The following is a 21956-nucleotide window of genomic DNA, read 5'->3' on the forward strand; positions in this document are numbered from 1 at the left end:
CTGCATTTTGCTTCAATAAATAAAAAGAGCGGCGCTGCGGCAAAATAATGAATAAAAAGAGTGAGGCTATGGTCAAAAAAATAAATGAAAAAAGTGCGACTGCTGAGAGCACCGACCCTCGCGGCCAAAAAAACGGACCAGCCCACCAGGAATTCTCCCGGTCCTCCCGATTAGCCAACCCGGGCCTGGAAAAAACCGTCCTTCAGGTATAGCACCGACATTACATTACAAAACAAGCCGTCTGGCTTGACTGAAGTGCAGTTATTTGCTCGTTGTTCGAGTTTCATGGGATGTAGCTATAGGATTGTGTGGACATCGATGATGTTAAGCGTGTCTTTATTCGATGCGCAGATGGAAATAAAAGTCTTTCAGCAGCGCATGCAGTTGTTGGTAAAAATCTCCCGGATCACAGCGAGTTTTTGTGCTACCAAATGCAGCGCTCAGTGAAGAAACAACCGTAACCGCACCAAAGTGTTCTCAGAATGATTTGGCACGATAGTGGAAAAGCAGGCAGCTGTAGTGTATACTGTTTAATAATCAATTTAAATTATGTCACAAATTAATAAATAAATAAATAAAAAGAGGCATTAATTCCTGCCCTCTCATGGTAGTTACGTACAGTGCGTACAGCCGTACGGCTGCAGGCGCCACTGTAACACTAGCCCCTTTCACACATACAGACCTTTCCCGAAAATTACCGGCAATTTTCCAGAAAGGTGTGTATGTGTGAACAGACCCTTTTTGAAAATACCGGTAAATTCGTTCTGGCTGTTTTCCGGAAAGAGAAGTTGTAACATTACCGGCAATTTGCCGGAATGCTGCGCTGTGTGAATGCAGAAGGAAGATTGCCGGAAAGAGCGCGTGCACGTCTAGAACGTGCTGACGTGAGCGTCTGCTTTAGCCAATCACAACAGTCAGACACGTTCACGTCCGCGCGGTTTATGAGAATAAAAGCCTGTGAATATTTTTCCAGACACATTCAGCTGCTAGAAGTTAGTCAGATCACGTTTATATGTTCTTCTTAATGCCAACCGTGTACATATTTATCAATAAGATGCTTATGATAAGCTGTTGTTTGTTTACCTTTAAGCTTTGCGTGTGCCCGTGAAGCAGCCCGTGAATGCCAGCACACACACATATCATGTACATCTCAACATGCGAAAGTGATCCTCCATATGTTTTCATCGAAGTTGTTCACAATGCTGATCATTCACAGAGTTTGTGATGTAGTCAAATGTTTACAAACACAAGCGCAGCGTTTAGAGCTCATTTCTGGTTAATGATGTCAGAATTTACCGGTATTTTGGAATGTATGTGTGAATGCTCTTTTCTGGAAAAATTCCGTAACGTCCTCGCCTACGTGTACAGCGCTTTTTTTAAATTACCGGTAAAGTCGTTCCAGATATTTTCCAGATATTTACCGGCATCACTGTGTGAAAGGGGCTTATGTGCCCTCTCCTGTTTTTTTTTCTTCTCGTTTATTCCATTCTTGTTAAGAAATGTAAAGTGATTTTGTTGTATGAGGAAACTGTGCATGCTGGTTCTTATTAATAAAAAAGAGAGATAGGAAGTGTAAGCAAACTACAAAAATGGTGCACCAACCGTTATGTAGGGAGAGGCTTCAGGTAAAGATATTTTAATGACTATTAATTAACATCTAGCCAAATGTAAAATATTTAAATCACGTTTTCTGTGTTATATTTTACCCACAACAACAATGTGAACATCTATAAAGACGTGTTTGAACATTAACACTTAAATTCTGCAAACACCTGAGGAGATTTCTCTGCATGAGAGACTGGCGAATGCTGAGTCTCCAATAAGGCAGGTAATTAAATATGAAAGACGTGTGGAAGATGTGTCGAGATGATTGACAGGTCATCAAGCTCCGCAGTGGCAAAGCAGCGGGGGTGGATGAGATTCACCCTGTGTATCTCTTGATGTTGTGGGGCTGTCGTGGCTGACCCGTCTCTACAACATCGCATGGAGGTCTGGGACAGTACCTTTGGGCAACTGGGGTGGTGGTTCCCATTTTTAAGAACTCCAACTCCAACTATTGGGGGATCACACTCCTCAGCCTCAAGGGGAAAGTCTATGCCAGGGTACTGGAGAGGAGGATCCAGCCAATAGGATCCAGGAGGAACAATGCGGGTTTTCGTTCAGGCCGTGGTACACTGGACCAGCTCTATACTCTCACCAGTGTGCTCGAGGGGTCATGGTAGAATGCCCAACCAGTCCACTTGTGTTTTGTGGACTTGGAGAAGGTATTCGATCGTGTCCCTCATGGCATTCTGTGGAGGGTGCTCTGGGATTATGGGGTCAGAGGTGCTCTGTTGAATGCCGTCTCGTCCCTGTATGAACAGAGTAGGGGTCTGGTTCACATTGGCGGCAATAAGTCAGACTTGTTTACAGTGCATGTTGGACTCCGGCAGGGCTGCCCCTTCTCACCAATTCTATTAAGAATTTTTATGGACAGAATTTCAAGGTGCAAAAATGAGAAGAGGTCCGGTTCGGGGACCACATGATTTCATCTCTGTTATTCGCAGACAATGTTGTTCTGTTGGCTTCATCAGACATGGATCTTCAGCATGCACTGGGGCGGTTTCTGGATGAGAATCAGCACCTCCAAGTCCGAGGCCATGGTGCTCCACCGGAAAAAGGTGCTTTGCCGTTTTACATCATTTATGAGGATACCCATGTCTTAAAACGTAGACAGTTGTGATCGGAGGGCATATTTTGAGATTTTATATTACCTAAGCAAATTTTGACTGGCCATTTTGTTGTTTTGTTATGAATATCTGGTAGTGATGGGTCGTTCATAAACGATTTGTTCATTTCGAACAAATCTTCAATATGGCTCGGGAACTACGAGTCCTCTCAGGGAGTGATTCATTCATCCGCGCGTGCACACATTCGTGCAGGTGGTATCGTTCATTTTAAGTCTTTTGAGTCAATCATTGCGGAAAGGCAGAAGCCAATCATGTGCGTTTAGAGCCGGAAAGAGAATTGATCCGTTCATCTCTCGACTCCTCTTTCGGGTCTGAGTCATTCGTTTATCACGAGCCAATCATATGCGTTTAGAGCGAAAAAATTAATTGCTTGAAATGCTTGTAGTTTCTGCAAACCCGACTATACACCATAACTTTTCAATCCAGATGGACAGGGCAACCATTACTGCATCCAAAACGGTGAAAAGCCTTGGAGTAACGATTGATGACCAACTAAACTTCTCTGACCACATTTCTAGAACTGCTCGATCGTGCAGATTCGCACTCTATAACATCAGAAAGATGCGACCCTTCCTATCTGAACATGCAGCTCGACTCCTTGTTCAAGCTCTTGTTCTCTCCAAACTGGATTACTGCAACTCTCTACTAGCCGGGCTTCCAGCTAACTCTATCAAGCCTCTTCAGCTGCTTCAGAACGCAGCAGCACAAGTTGTCTTTAATGAACCTAAAAGAGCACATGTCACTCCGCTGCTCATCCGTTTGCACTGGCTGCCAGTTGCTGCTCGCATCAAATTCAAAGCTCTGATGTTTGCCTAAAAAGCGACTTCTGGCTTTGCTCCTTCTTATCTGCTCTCACTTCTGCAGATGTATGTGCCCTCCAGAAACTTGCGCTCTGTGATTGAATGTCGCCTCGTGGTTCCATCCCAAAGAGGGAAGAAATCACTTTCGCGAACTCTCGCATTCAATCTGCCCAGTTGGTGGAATGAACTCCCTAACTGCATCAGAACGGCAGAGTCACTCGCTGTCTTCAAGAAACCACTAAAAACTCAACTATTTAGTCTCCACTTCACTTCCTAATCTGCAATTGCCTCTCTGAATATACCACTAACTGTACCCCCAAAAAAAGAAATTACTAATACTTTCCTTCTTAGACTTTACAGACCTGAAACTTGCCTACAGCACTTATTCATTGTTGCTCTTACAGTTGTTTAAATTGCTTCCTTGTCCTCATCTGTAAGTCGCTTTGGATAAAAGCATCTGCTAAATGACTAAATGTAAATTGATCCATTCACCTCTCAAATCCTCGGGATTGAGTCATTCTGTCACGTGATGAACGAACGACTCAAGAACCAAAAGACTCGAAAGGTGAACTAATTATCATGGCTTCTATTGGCTCAGACTGTGTACATTGGTTAAGATTATGTGTAACGTGAACGAACCTCTGACATTTGAAGACATGAAGAGGTGAGCTGAGCAAAGAGACAACAATACCTTCATAGACGAAACTGCAGGTAAACACTGAATTATTATTTTCTCCTTCTTATAGTATTCAATTTATGACTTGTTTGTCGTGTGATCAACCTTTTGGGCTAGTTGTAGATGTGTTTGGAAGCAACTCGTAACATTTTATTAATATTTTGGCAAATTGAACCAAATGAACGACATGACTCGAAAAAAGATTCGTTCATCTCGATGAACAAGACTCAAAGATCCGACTCAATAAAATGTTCCGAACTTTCCATCACTAATATCTGGCAACCCTGGGAGACTTTATTATACAGGTGCACGTGCCTGACTCACCAGACCAACATTTTGGGAAATTAGAAGCATGTGCTTTGATGTTTTAGAAAGTAATGATCAGCTAATGTTGCAAAGAAACATTTTAAAAGTATTTATTGTAAAACATTAATTTAGGAAGTAATTAGCTGTTGTATTTTTTGCTTAATTTTGGCAGACTTGAACATTGAAGTTCATATGAGATTAATTATGAATGCTTGTAGGCCTATCAATGATTTTATCAAATATAAATCAAATTGAGGTAACTGAGATAATGTTAATTAACACATTAATAATAATAATAATAATAATAATAATACTTATTATTATTATTATTATTATTATTATTATTATTATTATTATAATTATAATAGCTAAAAATAAAAGATTTACGAGACGATAAAATAAATAGGACTCTTGGGTTTGCTATAGCCCCAGGGCCCAATGTGTTCCTAACCCAGCTCTGCTTGCTGCATGTGTTGTTATTTTATTATTATTTTATTATGCAGCTTATAGATTTGACATTTTACATCCTATATGAGGGTAACCATGTCCTAATGCTTAGACAGTTGTGATCGGAGGGCATATTTTGAGTTCTGATAGCTATTACTGAGCGAGTTTTGATTGGCCATTGTTGTTTTGTTATGAATACCTGGCAACCCCAGGGAGACTTTATTATTCGGGTGCGCGTGCCTGACATTTGGCTTACATCTATATTTATCCGCCGGAGTGTGGCCAATTACGCGGTTTATCCGTGAAACCCGCGGCAAACACCTGGATGGTTTGAGCGATGATTCATGACCTGTGTCGCCCGATATATATATTTGTAAAAAACAGCACTTAATGTAATGGCGGGAATTGAGTCAACAAGCCCTGAGGGGAGGAAAAGCGCGCGCACGTCATGATGCCAAACTCTCCGACACTATAATAAGCTCAGCGTGAGAGATCGCTGTACTTTATAATACAGCTAACACACAAACATCCAGAGCCACAATATAGCATATAGTAAATAAATACTATAGAACTATAGTCACGTGTAGCATTCACAAGTCTTTGTTAATGAACGCTTCAGCATGATGTAGGCTAGTATTACCTATAGTGAACTAGGCCTACTATAAATACTGTATACTTTAGTTTTTACTAGGAAACAGTGGTGTATTGTTGTATAATATACCACTGTTACTTAAAAAGGTCATTTGTTTATGTTGCTATATCATATATAATAATCACAACATATTAATTTAAGTATTTTACTATAGTATGGGTGAAAAACACTACATAAATGACTACTATTTTATGTTTATGTACTACAGTATTGTATTTTATTTTACTATAACAATGACTTAAAATTGATTCTAAGTCATCAAATAATTATATCCTATCATTTTCCTTAATAATAATAGGCTGTTTTAACACTGACAGTATAATTGATTGCTATATTATCATATTATAGTTATTTCTGATCACGTGGCATTGAAGATAATGCTGAAAATTCAGCTTTACAACACTGGGAAAAAATGACATATTACAGTATTTTAACAAAGACAACAGTTGTTTGGAATCACAAAAATATTTCAGATTTTTGTACAGTATTTCTGATCAAAAAAATTCAGTTTTAGTGAGCATGATTAATGATAATAAATAATTTATTATTATTATTTTTTGTAATGGCAAAGTTTTTGACACGTTTATCCAAAATTTGGTATGACTAAATATTACACAATAACTGTTTATTGCATGTGTTTGCACTGTATATACATTTACACATAAAATACATTAATTTACATACATGCGTGGATATATTTACACATTAAACGCATTTTTAAACTGCTGCTTTAGAATCATTGAGTTTTTGTAACATTTCATTTTTATCTTAATTATGGTTTTAGTCACTTTGTTGGGCTTAGTTTGTTTTTAAAAAAAACTATAGTACTTAATATAAATTACTACAGTGTTTTTGATCCATTCTATAGTAAAGTGTACTTGAATAAATCTGTTGTGGTGATTCTTCAATGCCATGACCAAAGTCTTGTCGTCGATCTCAGTTGTAAGAGCAACATAATAATAACTGGACTTCTGGTTGATCATTTGGAAAATTATCAGAAGGTGGATTTCTCTGCTGAATCATGTGTTGATCTGCATCAATCATCACCAATACTGCAGAAGACCTACTGGAACCAGCATGGACACAAGATTCTCACAGAAATCTGTCAAGTTTGGTGAAGGAGAAATCATGGTTTGGGGTTACATTCAGTATGGGGGAGTGCGAGAGATCTGCAGAGTGGATGATCAACATCAACAGCCTGAGGTATCAAGACACTTGTGCTGCACAAACCACAGGAGAGGGACAATTCTCCAGCAGGATAGCACTCCTTCTCATACTTCAGCCTCACCATCAAAGATCCTGAAAGCAAAGAAGGTCAAGCTGCTGCTTCAGGATTGGCCAGCCCAGTCACCAGACATGAACATTATTGAGCATTTGGGGGGGGGGTTCTGGGCGGTGTCAGATTTAATGAGCATTAATAATTCCCTCTCTATTCTGCTGCCTTTGGCGTGAATTTAACGGTTCAGGACGCAGGTGGTGAGGGAGGTGTCTGCAGCATGACTTTATATTCTATACTGGACATTGTTTCATAGTGATGAGACTTTAGTCTAAGCAAAGTAAGATCTTACTGTCCTGATGAAATCATTCAGAATCAAGCCATGATCATATTTTATTGTGATAAAATAAGCGTAATCTAGAGGCCTTTGATAATAATAAGTTATTATTTGTTGTTCCTAAAACTTGGACTTTTGTCAGGTAGTGTAGTATTTTTTCATGCTTTTATGTCTATTTTCTAGTTATTTTAGTAGCTACATCGATTCAAAATAAGTAAAAAATGACCACAGTTGCTTTTAAGACATATCTGCTGTTTTTAGTTCATTTAAATGTAATGCAATGTATTTTTTATTTAATGCCATGTCAGCAACCAAGGCTATCTTCATGGCAAGAATCTTTCAACAATAAATATACAATTTAAAAATCAACAAACAAAATAAAACATAAATTAAATAAGATTTTTTGTGTTAATACATGATAAAAAATTCTAAAATCTTTTCTGGTTTCACTTTGTCAAAAATGTCCTTTAAAGAGTTCATTTCATAAAAAAAGGCTTCTGGAATCAGTAAAAGCAGGACAGTCCAGTAAAATGTGTTTTGCAGCACAAACACTGAGTGGGGTTTTCACCTTGGAGACAAAAACCATGTGTTATTCTCGTAAGCCCAATACGACATCTGGTAAAAACTACTTGATCAAATCGATTCTTAAAATGTCTTAAAATTCTGTGTGAAACTTCAGGTTGGATTTCATGTAGTTTATTGTTTTCTAATGCATCCCATTCCTTTTGCCACTTGTTTAAAATGTAAGCCTCGATAAAAGGTTTCATCTCTGATGGAGGAATTCGGCATTTGTTCACTACTTGCTTCAAAGCATCTTTAGCAGCTGCATCAGCTCGCTCATTGCCTGAAAGCCCGACATGTCCTGGAATCCAGCAAAAAATGATGTGATAAAACTGATTTTGTAGTTGGTGAACTTTGTTAAAATATAATCAATCAAAGGATGATCATTCGTTGAAGATTCCATAACCTGGAAGCATGATTTAGAGTCTGTAAAAATGTTGGGCATTTTCGATATACTCCAATGCTAAAAGTAAAGCGTCTCCATAATGTTGTTGACCAGTTTAGTTCATTTAAATTCAATTAACTAAATGTTTTTAGAGATTTAATACACAATAAAACCCTATTTGGAAAATGCAACAGTAAAAAAACAGTATGCAGTCCTCCAAGCTCATGATGGAGTCAGACACAATATTCATTCTGTCTCCACTGCAGCAGGACTTTACATTCTATACTGGACATCATTTCTGTTCAGTGATGAGCAGGCCCGGATTGGCTAATCGGGAGGACCGGGAGAATTCCAGGTGGGCCGGTCTGTTTTTTGGCCGCGAGGGCCGGTGTCCCTAGCTGCTTGCACTCTGAGCAGTCACACTTTTTTCTTCTATTTTTTTATTTGACCATAGCTTTACTCTTTTTAATCATTATTTTGCCGCAGCGCCGCTCTTTTTATTTATTTTCTCGCAGCCCCGTGAGAAAAATGCAGCCTGCAGGTTAACTAACGTTAATGATGATGATGTAATGTAACTATCGACCCCAAACAGCGGCACCTTAGTGAATAAAATAATTCGAATAAAATGAATAATACACCTGCTCAATGAAAATCAAATGATTCACTACATTAATAAATCTGACATAACTTGATCAGAAATCTAAAAATAGGAGAAAAAGATTGAGCAATCAAAAGAAAGTAGTGCTGTGTCTTAGGGGTCGCAAGTCATTAGTTATTTTTTACTTGCATTATAATTGCGCCAATGTGGTCCAGTGGTAAGCACATTGCGTTTCAATGTCACGGACCCGGGATCGATTCTCCCGTGTAAAATCTTTTTTTTTTTTTCGATTTTATTGTTAAGACATATAATACTGTTAGGGCTGTTGAACATTTGAATTTCTAAAGCAGCAGTTTTCTTGAAAAAGACGTGATAGTGCCATTAGAAACTGAATTGGAATCAGTCGTGAACTGAGGTGGGCCGGTCTGGTTTGAAACTCCAGGGCTGAAAATGAGTCCCACTCCGGCCCTGGTGATGAGACTTTAGTCTAAACAGAGTCAGAGCTTACTGTCCTAATCAAATCATTATAAATCAAGGCATGATCATTTTTTATTTTGGTCAAATAAGTGTAATCTAGAGGCCTTTGCCTCTACTTCTGATACTAACTGATCAACTAGAAGTCAAGTTATTATTTGTTGTTCCTAAAACTTGGACTTTTGTCAGGTAGTGTAGTATTTTTTCATGCTTTTATGTCTATTTTTTAGTTATTTTAGTGGCTACATCGATTCAAAATAAGTAAAAAATGACCACAGTTGCTTTTAGTTCATTTAAATTCAATTAACTAAATGTTTTTAGAGATTTAATACACAATAAAACCCTATTTGGAAAATGCAACAGTAAAAAAACAGTAGGCAGTCCTCCAAGCTCATGATGGAGTCAGACACAATATTCATTCTGTCTCCACTGCAGCAGGACTTTATATTCTATACTGGACATTAGAGCTGTTCAGTGACAAGACTTTAGTCTAAACAGAGTCAGAGCTTACTATCCTGATGAAATCATTATAAATCAAGGCATGATCATTTTTTATTTTGGTCAAATAAGTGTAATCTAGAGGCCTTTACCTTTCATATAAGCCCCTTCTATTACTAAATGATCAACTAGAAGTCAAGCTATTATTTGTTGTTCCTAAAACTTGGACTTTTGTCAGGTAGTGTAGTATTTTTTCATGCTTTTATGTCTATTTTTTAGTTATTTTAGTGGCTACATCGATTCAAAATAAGTAAAAAATGACCACAGTTGCTTTTAGTTCATTTAAATTCAATTAACTAAATGTTTTTAGAGATTTAATACAAAATAAAAACTCTATTTGGAAAGTGCACTTAATTCAACTGTAAAAAAAAAAACAGTATTTACAAAAGCAAGAACAGTAAATATACAGCATCTGCGTCTGACTTCATGTTTTCAGACAGGGAACGCTCTTAATAAAGCTCTTTCTCTGACTGTCACCAGACGTTTGCTCTTGTTTGCTGGAGTCGCTGTGGTCAGTCGGCGGCTCCGTGACTTTTGACCTCACCAAACTCTCCGTGACCTTTGACCTTGTGCAGCATCTCCACAGAGCCTCCTGTCAGAGAACACAGAGCAAGATTACTACAGTTTTGCACTTTTTATTTTTGTGCATGCTTTTATTTCAGTGCCATTTCTTAGATTTGCTGTACATTTCAGTTTAGTTTAAGGTCATTTCATTTAAAGGGAAGCTTTAATGTAAAAATGACTTTTTAAACATTTAGTGTAAACAGAGTAGCTTTCCTCAGGAAGTAGTTTTATAAATGTGGACTTTTACTTTCCCCTGAGTATATTTTTACTGCAGTATCAGTACTTTTACTCCACTACTGTCCTCCAACCTGCAGTCACTACTATATTTATACTTGTCTATGGGGACAATCAGTCCTGTCCCTAGCGTCCCTAGCTGCTTGCACTCTCAGCAGTCACACTTTTTAATTAATTTATTTATTTGACCATAGCCTCACTCTTTTTACTCATTTAGAAACACAGAAAAATCAGTTCTGTAATTCCTGTCCAATCAAATCACATCTAAAAGGTAAATCGCCTCATAGTGAACTACCTCAAGACATGAGCGATTGATAATGGCAGCAAACTGTTTGGAAGCATTAAAAGTGTCCAAGAAGACGTCCAAAATCATCACATGCATTGACCTAGAGACCTTCAGATGCATGTCACTGATGAGAAGATGACGCATGTTTACTGTATGATGACGAAAATGGCCAGATTGACGTTGTACCCCAATGTCAAGGGCTCATTGCACTTTGTTTGTAAATGAAAATTAGGTTGACGACAGCAACTTCAGGCCTAAAATCAACCAAACATCAATTTCTAATGATGTTAAAGCTTGACGTTGTGTGGACGTTACCATTATGACGTCTATCAGACGTTGGATTTCAGTTGAATAAATGTCAATATGATGTTGGTTTAAGATGTTGGCTCGACGTTGGATTTTGGTCACTTTCCAACACAACCTAAAATCAACCAATTATCAACATCATTTAATGTCATTGTTGGACATCAAAATAATGTTGTCCTAAGACGCTGACTATTCATTTAATTTTGGTCACCTGACATAACGACCTAAACGTCTAACATAATGTTAACGTCTAATGATGTTGTGAGCCTGCAGGGCAATAACTAAATGCACTACAGAATGTTACGTTTACACACACATCCACAATTTACATGTAAACGCATCAGCTTTTTACAGCGTAATACTCACTACTCTTGTAATACTCTCACTACTTACTACTACTTAAGAAAGATCTACTTTTAACCAAGCAGCAACCTCCCGTTCCCCTCGTAAAGCAAATACAGAAGTAACTGAAACTGCAATTCATGGAAACTCCACTAGTCCCGGATCCAAATGGAGCAGATTTCTGGAGAAAAAAGGTACTCAGCTGCTTGCACTCTCAGCAATCACCCTTTTTTAATTTGTTTATTTATTTGACCATAGCCTCACTCTTTTTATTCATTATTTTGGGATTAGAAAAATCAGTTCTGTAATTCCTGTCCAATCAAATCCCACCTAAAAGGTAAATCGCCTCATAGTGAACTACCTCAAGACATGAGCGATTGATAATGGCTGCAAACTGTTTGGAAGCATTAAAAGTGTTCAAGAAAATGTCCAAAATCATCACACGCATTGACCTAGAGGCTGTTTAGATGCATGTCACTGATGAGAAGATGACGCATGTTTACTGTATGATGACGAAAATGGCCAGATTGATGTTGTACCCCAACGTCATGGGCTCGTTGCACTTTGTTTTTAAATAAAAATTAGGTTGACGACAGCAACTTCAGGCCTAAAATCAACCAAACATCAATTTCTAATGATGTTACAGCTTGACGTTGTGTGGACGTTACCATTATGACGTCTATCAGACGTTGGATTTTAAGTTGAATAAATGTCAATATGATGTTGGTTTAAGATGTTGGCTCGACGTTGGATTTTGGTCACTTTCCAACACAACCTAAAATCAACCAATTATCAACGTCATTTGATGTAATTGTTGGACATCCAAATAATGTTGTCCTTAGACGCTGGCTATACATTTAATTTTGGTCACCTGACTTCACGACCTAAACGTCCATCATAATGTTAACGTCTTATGTTGTTAGGTGCCTGCTAGGCAATAACTAAATGCACTACAGAATGTTACGTTTACACACATCCACAATTTACATTTAAATGCATCAGCTTTTTACAGCGTAATACTCACTACTCTTGTAATACTCTCACTACTTACTACTACTTTAGAAAGATCTACTTTTAACCAAGCAGCAACCTCCCGTTCCCCTCGTAAAGCAAATACAGAAGTAACTGAAACTGCAATTCATGGAAACTTCGCTAGTCCCGGATCCAAATGGAGCAGATTTCAGTTGAGCCCACTGTTAAAATGGCCAACTTTACAGAAGAATAAAGGTACTCAGCTGCTTGCACTCTCAGCAATCACCCTTTTTTAATTAATTTATTTTTTTGGCCATAGCCTCACTCTTTTTATTCATTATTTTGGTATTAGAAAAATCAGTTCTGTAATTCCTGTCCAATCAAATCCCTCCTGTCCAATCAAATCCCACCTAAAAGGTAAATCGCCTCATAGTGAACTACCTCAAGACATGAGCGATTGATAATGGCAGTAAACTGTTTGGAAGCATTAAAAGTGTCCAAGAAGACGTCCAAAATCATCACATGCATTGACCTAGAGGCTGTTTAGATGCATGTCACTGATGAGAAGATGACACATGTTTACTGTATGATGACGAAAATGGCCAGATTGATGTTGTACCGCAACGTCGTGGGCTCGTTGCACTTTGTTTTTAAATGAAAATTAGGTTGACGACAGCAACTTCAGGCCTAAAATCAACCAAACATCAATTTCTAATGATGTTACAGCTTGACGTTGTGTGGACGTTACCATTATGACGTCTATCAGACGTTGGATTTCAGTTGAATAAATGTCAGTATTTGACGTCAATATGATGTTGGTTTAAGATGTTGGCTCGACGTTGAATTATGGTCACTTTCCAACACAACCTGAAATCAACCAATTATCAACATCATTTGATGTCATTGTTGAACATCAAAATAACGTTGTCCTTAGACCATGACTGTACATTTAATTTTGGTCACCTGACATCACGACCTAAATCTAACATAATGTTAACGTCTAATGATGTTGTGTGCCTGCTGGGCAATAACTAGATGCAATACAGAATGTTACGTTTACACACATCCACAATTTACATGTAAACGCATCAGCTTTTTACAGCGTAATACTCACTACTCTTGTAATACTCTCACTACTTAATACTACTTTAGAAGATTTAAAAAGATACAATTTTTAAGATAAAAGATCTACTTTTAACCAAGCAGCAACCTCACGCTCTCCCTCATAAAGCAAATACAGAAGTAACTGAAACTGCAATTCATGGAAACTCCACTAGTCCTGGCTCCAAATGGAGTTGGAACGTTGGATTTAGCTGGTCATTTTCCAGCCTGACCAGCTGGAAATGGCTGGAAACCAGCCTGGAAATGGCCAAAACCCCTCTAAAACCAGGCTGATCAACGAGCTAAAACCAGCCAACCAGCCTAGGCTGGTTTAAACTGGATTTTTCAGCAGGGATATTAGTAATATTTCACGATCTGCCTTTTTTCACTTTCGTAACATTGCAAGACTTCGCCCTTCACTATCCGAACAAAATACTGAAGTGCTTGTGCATGCTCTGGTTACATCAAGGATTGATTATTGCAATTCCTTCCTATCTGGTATCCCTCTTAACCAACTTCACAGATTACAGTTAATCCAGAACTCAGCAGCTAGGGTAGTCACCCGCTCGCGTGCTTCTGAGCAATTAACTCCAACTCTTCTTCACTTGCATTGGCTTCCTGTTTTTTATCGTGTACAATATAAAATTCTTTTATTAATCTACAAAGCTCTTCACAACCTGGCACCTGATTATTTCTCTGATCTTCTTCACTGGTCGGCGCTCACTGAGATCTTCTGCCGCTGAACTGTTGTCAGTTCCACATATTAAAGGCGCATGAAACCCCCTCATTTCAGCTGCTGTTTTCACACCTCTACTTTGGGAAAAGCCAGAAAAGTGGGCGTGTCCAGCTCTGTTTAGGGGGGAGTGTCAGAGGAGCAAAAGAGGCATGGTGTGGGAGTGTCTATTTGGGCACGCGCTGAGTTTCAGAGTCAAAACACACACACACGGGAGAAAGTGACTGTGTTTACATGGACATCTGTAATCAAATTATTTGCCAAATTATTAAATGGTGGACTTTAACTGCAGTTTGGCTCTTTCATTCAGGGAATTCATTCATGTCCCTCGTGACAAAAGAGATATTTGATTCGAGGAGCTGCTCTAAGCGTGTATTTTTCATGCAATGTTTGATACCGCACGGCGAATGAGAGAAAAAAAAACCTCTGCATTTCTCTGTAACTTAGATGCACTCTGCAGGAAAGCCGCGTGTGTTATTCCGGTCACAAAATGCGGTGAAAATCCTACACGACGGTAATAGTTTGGTTGTGGTGCTAACATGTTTACACTCGGTGCAATAGTTAACTTAGTTGGATACGAACAAACTGAATAAACAAAGAGCACTGGTCACTCACTCACCAAATCTGTAGAGACAGAACAATCACCAGCAAATAGAGCCGCGTCTTTATTAAGAGGAGACTACAAGCGAATCCGGATCTCCATTTGCAGAAGAGAAAAGCTCTCGGGTAAACAATATTCCTCAGACACGTAAGTTATTGTTGTCGCGCGTCACGTACACTGTTAATCCACACGTGACTCCAGCTGAGCTCTCACAGAGAGAAAATGAAAACAAAACTTGACTGAAGCAAACTATGAAAGCAACACTTCACGCTTGTTTTGCCAACACAATATGGCGTCTATTTGCCGTCTACACTGTAACAGTAATGAATATTAATGAAGTTGCACAATAGAGCTCGCTGATTGGTTTGAACCAAGCCTTACTCATGCATTAATGCAGCACATTTAGAGACGTAATACGGTACACCCAGGTACAGACATCCAGTCTGCACGCTGGAATACACGCTAAGATCTCATGGCCGTGACGCAGCTTCAAAAATTTGTTTTAAACCGGAAGTACGAATTTGCTTGAAATAACGCAATTTTCACTTTTTAGTGAAATATAGGTGTCCTAATAGTGTTTATAGCAGTGTGGGACACATATACGACTGTCAACAGCTCAATACATGTGTTCTGGTGTTTCGTTACCCTTTAAGATGAAATGATTTGGTGGCTTTTAGCTGCACAGCACCACAGTTATGGAACTCCCTGCCGTTAGATATTCGTCAGGGGAACTCCCAGGTTTAAATCCCAGGTTAAAACCGTTCTGTTCAGGATTGCTTTTAATGACTTTCTGGATTAATACTATGTTTTATTACTCTTCTGTCTTGTTTTTATAATGTGCCTGTGACATATTGTAAGGTGTCCTTGAGTGCTCTGAAAGGCGCCTATAAATAAAAGGTATTATTATTATTATTATTATTATTACTAACCCATACTTTGAGTAATATGTACATTAGATACTTTCACACTATGTACACTACATTTTTAGGCAAGTACTGGTACTTTTACTTGAGTATGATTTTTCAGTACTCTTTCCACCACTGATTATAACTCATTACTCAAAGGAACATCACAGTTACTTCATTATTAAGTTATTATCAATAGTTTCAGTCTACGTTTGGGTTTACAGAAATAACCTTGACACAGAGCAGGTGTAACGCAGTGGATTAGGAGGAAAACAGCAGATATTAGCAGGCAGAAATCAATGCCGACGTGCTGAGCCGCAGCCAAACACCTTCAGAATAACATGAAACGCTCCTCTCGCTAAACATTATGCAAATGAGGCGCCTGAGCAGATTAACACCAGGCATTATACATGATTTATGGAAATGTTGTGCACAAGGTCACTTTTGTGTAAAGTCAAACTCAAAACTTTGGGCTTCTGTCAGGGAGAATGAAGTGAAAAGCATCCGCAGTTCACCTGCTGTCACATCCCATCTCCCGCCATACGTAACACCTATTCATAATTCATCTGTAAACAAAAGTGTGTGCGTAAAAACCTGCCCGAGGAGCTAATCTGAAGATGGGATGCTCGTTTAATGGCTTTCAGGGCTGCGTTTACAGGCGTTGATTAAAGAAACGCTCATTAATTCTGGTAGTTTTTTGCATTTAATCATGTGACTGGGAGTACAGTTCATTTATTTGAACACATTAACTCTTGTGTGACACAGAAAGAGGGCTTACCCTGAAGTAGTTTTTGTAGCGCTTGCTGACCACATACAGCGCCACTGGGTTGATGCAGGAGTTGATGGAGGCCATGTTGAGGCCGATGTAGTCCAGAACCAGAAAAGTGCTGAAACACCAGACAAACCAGCAGCAGTGAGTAAGAGTGTGCGCATGTGTGTGTGTTTATGTATTGTTGTAAAATAGCAATCAGTTTTTTATTATTTTTGTCTCTTTTTCTTTTAATCAAACAATTATTTGTATTGGTCATGTAAGGGTCATATATTAACTGAACTTCTAATGTTGTGGGTGAGTGCTGTGCATACTAATTAGCATTTTTGCAGTGTTAAAACTGAACACAGAACACAGAAAGATGTATGCTTTGTTGTTGGGCAGAGAATTTATAGAAAAAAAAGGGGCGGCCAATGGAGGACTGAACAATGACTGACAAGTGACGTTACACCAAAACTCCACCTGTTAAGATCGGTGGTGTATATATGCTGAAGTCAGGAAATGTATGTTAGTTGCGAACCTCTTGAATGTAATTCTTGTATTGCATTGGGGTAATGTAACCCAGAGCTCTGTCATCGAATTATTCATTTGTATCCAATAAATTGTTACGATTTTTGACATTGAAGAAAAACCTCTCCGGACCTTTTCTCTTGAACACGCATGGAATTGGCTTGATATTCCAACAGTATTTATGTATTTATTTGACATGGACATCACAATTACTCTGGACAAGCAAATGCATTTGTTTAGGTGTTTTAGCAAACTTGCTAATTCTCAACACCTGTCCACAGGAGACTTGAAAAACTGGACAAAATGGAAATAGTAAATACACAGGGCTTAACATTAACTTTTTTGACCACCAGCCACTGTGGCTAGAAGTTTTCTAACATTACTAGCCACTTGCCATTTTCACTTGCCACAATTTTTGGTTGGGAAAATATATTTTATATACATAAATATGACTTTGACATGCTAAAATTACTTAATTTAGAGTTTGCCTTATCTCTACATGTCTCCTCATTCATTTCACTTTTTGTGTGTCGTGTATGAGCTTGCTCAATAATCTTAAGCAAATGGGTCAAGGTTTCATATATTACAATTAGTTTTCATAATTTTCAGAGCCCAAAATGGAAGGATTTAACCAATTTATCTCTGATTTATCTCAAAATTTGCTGTTTTGTCATCACCTTAAGGGGGTCACACACCAGAAACGCCGCTTCACATTACACTATAGAGAATTATTCCAACACTAGCTCTAAAGTGACGTTGGTGAATTAGTAATGGCTTCTGCTGTTCTGACGTCAGCTGCAGATGTGTTTGATTGGCGGAAGAAAGTAGTTCCTAATACAAAAGTGTTTTAGACTCTCCGTGTTTAAATTTCTTTCTTATGTACAAGATTGTGCCCTCAAACTGTTGTATAATCGCAATTTCACACTCGTAGTAGTGCGATATGGCTGTATATCAGCACTGGTGGGGCCTTGTTGTGGATTACTATATATATACATATATATATATATATATATATATATATATATATATATATATATATATATATATATATATATATATATATATATGGTAATCCACAACAAGGCCCTATTATTGTTTTTAGTCTGATTTATTTTGTCTTTAGCTCTATAAGGGGTTACTAGGGTTATTGCACTGCTAGTGTATCCCATGTAGCATTGACTTTATAAATATAATTTTTTATTTTTTACTTATAAATTTATAAGTTGGCACCCCTACCCAGTCAGATCGCTACACATGTATAATTCTGCAGTTTGATATGTTAAAAACCTTCTAATAAAATGAAAACAGTTTAGACTTGGCTTAACTTTCTTATTTATATTTTTAACATGACTATCAAATGTTAAATTAGTGTCTAGAGTTATGTCAAGATACTTAAATTCATTCTTTAATAACTTCATTTTTAATCAGCACCTCAAATGTATCCCGTACAGACCAATTTCTTATAGAGAAGCACATAGAAACTGTTTTCTGACCTCAGTAATCTGCATCTGTCAGGGTCCCGTTCATCATAGAGGATCATCCTGAGGATTCTGCTGAGGTGAAGAGGAAACCAGCAAACAGCAAACACCAGGACCAGACAGAAGACGGTGCGCGCCACCTCACGCCTCTGACAGCACACACACATCACAGCTAATCAAGTCACACAGTAGAAATTAAATCGTTAAATCATTCATTCATTCATTTTCTCTTCGGAGTCGCCACAGCGGAATGAACCGTCAACTTATCCAGCATATATTTTATGCAGCAGATGCGCTTCCAGCCACAGCACAACATTTGGAAACACCCATTCACACTTGCATTCACAACAGACAATATAGCTTATCCAATTCCCCTATAGCGCATGTGTTTGGACTGTGGGGGAAACCGGAACACCCGGAGGAAACCCACACCAAAATGGGGAGAACATGCAAACTCCACACAGAAATGCCAACTGACCCAGCTGGGACTCGAACCAGTGAAATATGCAGACGAGGTGTAGAAACGCACCTGTTTCCTGTGTTTGTGGAGCGCAGACTGCTGAACTCTTAAGATCCTCCAGGTCATGAGCGAGTAGAAGACGGCGGTGCAGGACAGCGGAAACACGAAATAAAACAGCAGCAGCCACCAGTCTTTGGCCACTTTATAAAACTACAGAAAACACAGAGCTCCTGATCAACATTTAATAATAATAAGAAGAAGAAGAACAAAAATAGTAAGAATATTTATAATTTGTATAATTCTCATTATTATTATTATTATTATTATTATCATCATCATTATTATTAATATTATTATTATTACTATTATCATCATCATCATCATTATTATGGTAACACTTTACAATAAGGTTCACTAGTTAATGCATTTACTAACATGAACTAATCATGAACAACGCATCTACAGCATTTATTAATCATAATTGAACATTTACTAATGCATTATTAATATCCAAGTCCATGCTTGTTAACATTAGTTAATGCACCATGAGTTAACATGAACTGACAATGAACAACTGTATTTTGTAAATGTATTGTTCATTGTTTGTTCATGTTAGTAAATGCATAAATTAACATCAACTAATGAACCTTATTGTAAAGTGTGACCAGTATTATTATTATTATTACTATTATTATCATCATCGTCATTATCATCATTATTATTATTAATATCATTATTATTACTATTATCATCATCATTATTATTATTATCAACATTATCATCATCATCATCATCATTAATATCATTATTATTACTATTATTATTATTATCATCATTATTATTAGTAGTAGTATAATTATTACTACTACTACTATTATTATTATTATTAATATTATTATTATTACTATTATCATCATCATCATCATCATCATCATTATCATCATTATTAATATCATTATTATTATCATACTATTATAATTATACATAATATTATTATACATCAATATGGAAAACTAAATATTTGGGAAATATTTTTATTTATGAAACTATAAATCTATATATATTAAACAAATGTAAACGATTTAATAAATCTAATTATTAAATCTAGCTATTAAATTAATATTTCAAAAAATTATAATAACAGCTAATTTAATTAATTGTTAATAACACTAAATAATTTTATACAAGCCATAAAAAAATTGTACATGAAGATATAGCAGCAATACAACAATAAAAGTTTCATAAAATCATATATATATATATATATATATATATATATATATATATATATATATATATATATATATTGATATATATATATATATATATATATATATATTGATATATATATATATATATATATATATATATATATATATATATATATATATATATATATATATATATTGATATTTGATCAAAATTATGCGCTCTTCTGTGAAATTTATTTTCTTTTTCAAATATTTCCCAAATGATGTTTAACAGATTCAAGGATTTTCCACAGTTTTTCCTCTAATATTTGTTCTTCTGGAGAAAGTCTTATTTGTTTTATTTTGTCTAGAATAAAAACATTTTTTAATTGTTTAAAAGCCATTTTAATATTGGAGAACATGTCAATATTATTAGCCCCCTTTAGCATTATTTGTTTTGGATAGTCTACAGAACAAACCACTGTTATACAATGACTTGCCTAATTACCCTAACTTTACCCTAATTACCCTAGTTAAACCTTTAAATGTCACTTTAGGCTGAATAAAAGTGTCTGAGAGAAAATAAATCAGTTATTAGAGATGAGTTATTAAAACTGTTATGTTGAAAAAAATCTTCACTTTGTTAAACACAAATTGGGGGAAAATATACAGTTAGAAGAGCTAATAGATCTGATTTTAACGGTATACATTGAATTAAGAGGTTGTGATTTTGTATATACAATTAAAGATTTCTTTATTTCTAAATGACAGTGTTTACCATGTTTTACCTGCATGAATGCATTGTTCTGCACAGGATGAAGCAGGCAGATGCGCAGATGTTCTCCTCTGTAATCCATGGTGATCTGGTCAAACGCCACAGCCTCTGGAGCAGCCAGGAATGCAGAAATAACCCAGATTACACATAATTTAATAAGAGTCCACTTGGGGAAAGACGGCCCTTTGATTCGACTCCTGGAGGAAACCACTCGATACCTGCAGAGCAACAAACACTCAGAGTCAGATTTACATCAGATTACACTGTAAAACACTCATAATCGGAGCAGAGCAGCTTCATATTTCATATTTAAATAATAAACAACAAATATTTTTAGATTTTGATATAATATGATACAACATAATAAAATATAATATATAATCATTTATAATATAATCATTTATAATATAATCATTTGATGCTATATTGCTCTCACCTGTCTATACTCAGCACACACAGACTCAGCACCGTAATCCCAACAGAAGTTTTCTGAATAAACGGCACCAGTTTACAAAACACCACCCCGAATGGCCAATCCACCGCCAGAATCTGCACAACATAACAATACATTATATTATATTATCTCAGGGCGAGGCAGTAGCGCGGTAGTGCCGTCGCCTCACAGCAAGAAGGTCGCTGGGTCGCTGGTTTCGATCCTCGGCTCAGTTGGCATTTCTGTGTGGAGTTTGCATGTCCTTCCTGCCTTCGCGTGGGTTTCCTCTGGGTGCTCTGGTTTCCCCCACAGTCCAAAGACATGCGGTACAGGTGAATTGGATAGGCTAAATTGTCCGTAGTGTATGAGTGTGTGTGTGTGTGGATGTTTCCCAGAGATGGGTTAAGGCTGGAAGGGCATCCGCTGTGTAAAAAACTTGCTGGATTAGTTGGCGGTTCATTCCGCCGTGGCGACCCCGGATTAATAAAGGGACTAAGCCGACAAGAAAATGAATGAATGAATGAATATTATCTCACGGCTGTCTGAAATACTCTATTCTGATTGGTCAGTCATGACAATCTAAGGTCGGTTATTCCCAGATGACTGTTTTGTCTCCAT

General features: G+C 37.2%; 1 protein-coding gene across 3 annotated transcripts in view; it reads right to left on the bottom strand.

Annotated features, from left to right (window-relative positions):
- Positions 1-7055: 7055 nt before the first annotated feature.
- Positions 7056-21956, bottom strand: part of ednrbb (endothelin receptor type Bb) — a 35077-nt gene continuing 20176 nt past the window's right edge. The window contains exons 3-9 of one of the 3 annotated variants that reach the window (XM_073913323.1): positions 21342-21454; positions 20919-21123; positions 19010-19150; positions 18496-18629; positions 16502-16610; positions 10064-10271; positions 7403-8025 (exon numbers count right to left, since the gene is read on the bottom strand). In XM_073913323.1, the coding sequence (XP_073769424.1) occupies positions 10104-10271; positions 16502-16610; positions 18496-18629; positions 19010-19150; positions 20919-21123; positions 21342-21454 (870 nt within the window). In that variant the 3' untranslated portion in view covers positions 7403-8025; positions 10064-10103. Of the gene's footprint in view, positions 10272-16501; positions 16611-18495; positions 18630-19009; positions 19151-20918; positions 21124-21341; positions 21455-21956 lie in introns of all 3 variants that reach the window. The other 2 variants (XM_073913322.1, XM_073913321.1) reach the window with 2 other exon arrangements.

This window comes from Danio rerio, chromosome 9, assembly GCF_049306965.1.
Source record: "Danio rerio strain Tuebingen ecotype United States chromosome 9, GRCz12tu, whole genome shotgun sequence".
NCBI classification, from domain to species: Eukaryota; Metazoa; Chordata; class Actinopteri; order Cypriniformes; family Danionidae; genus Danio; species Danio rerio.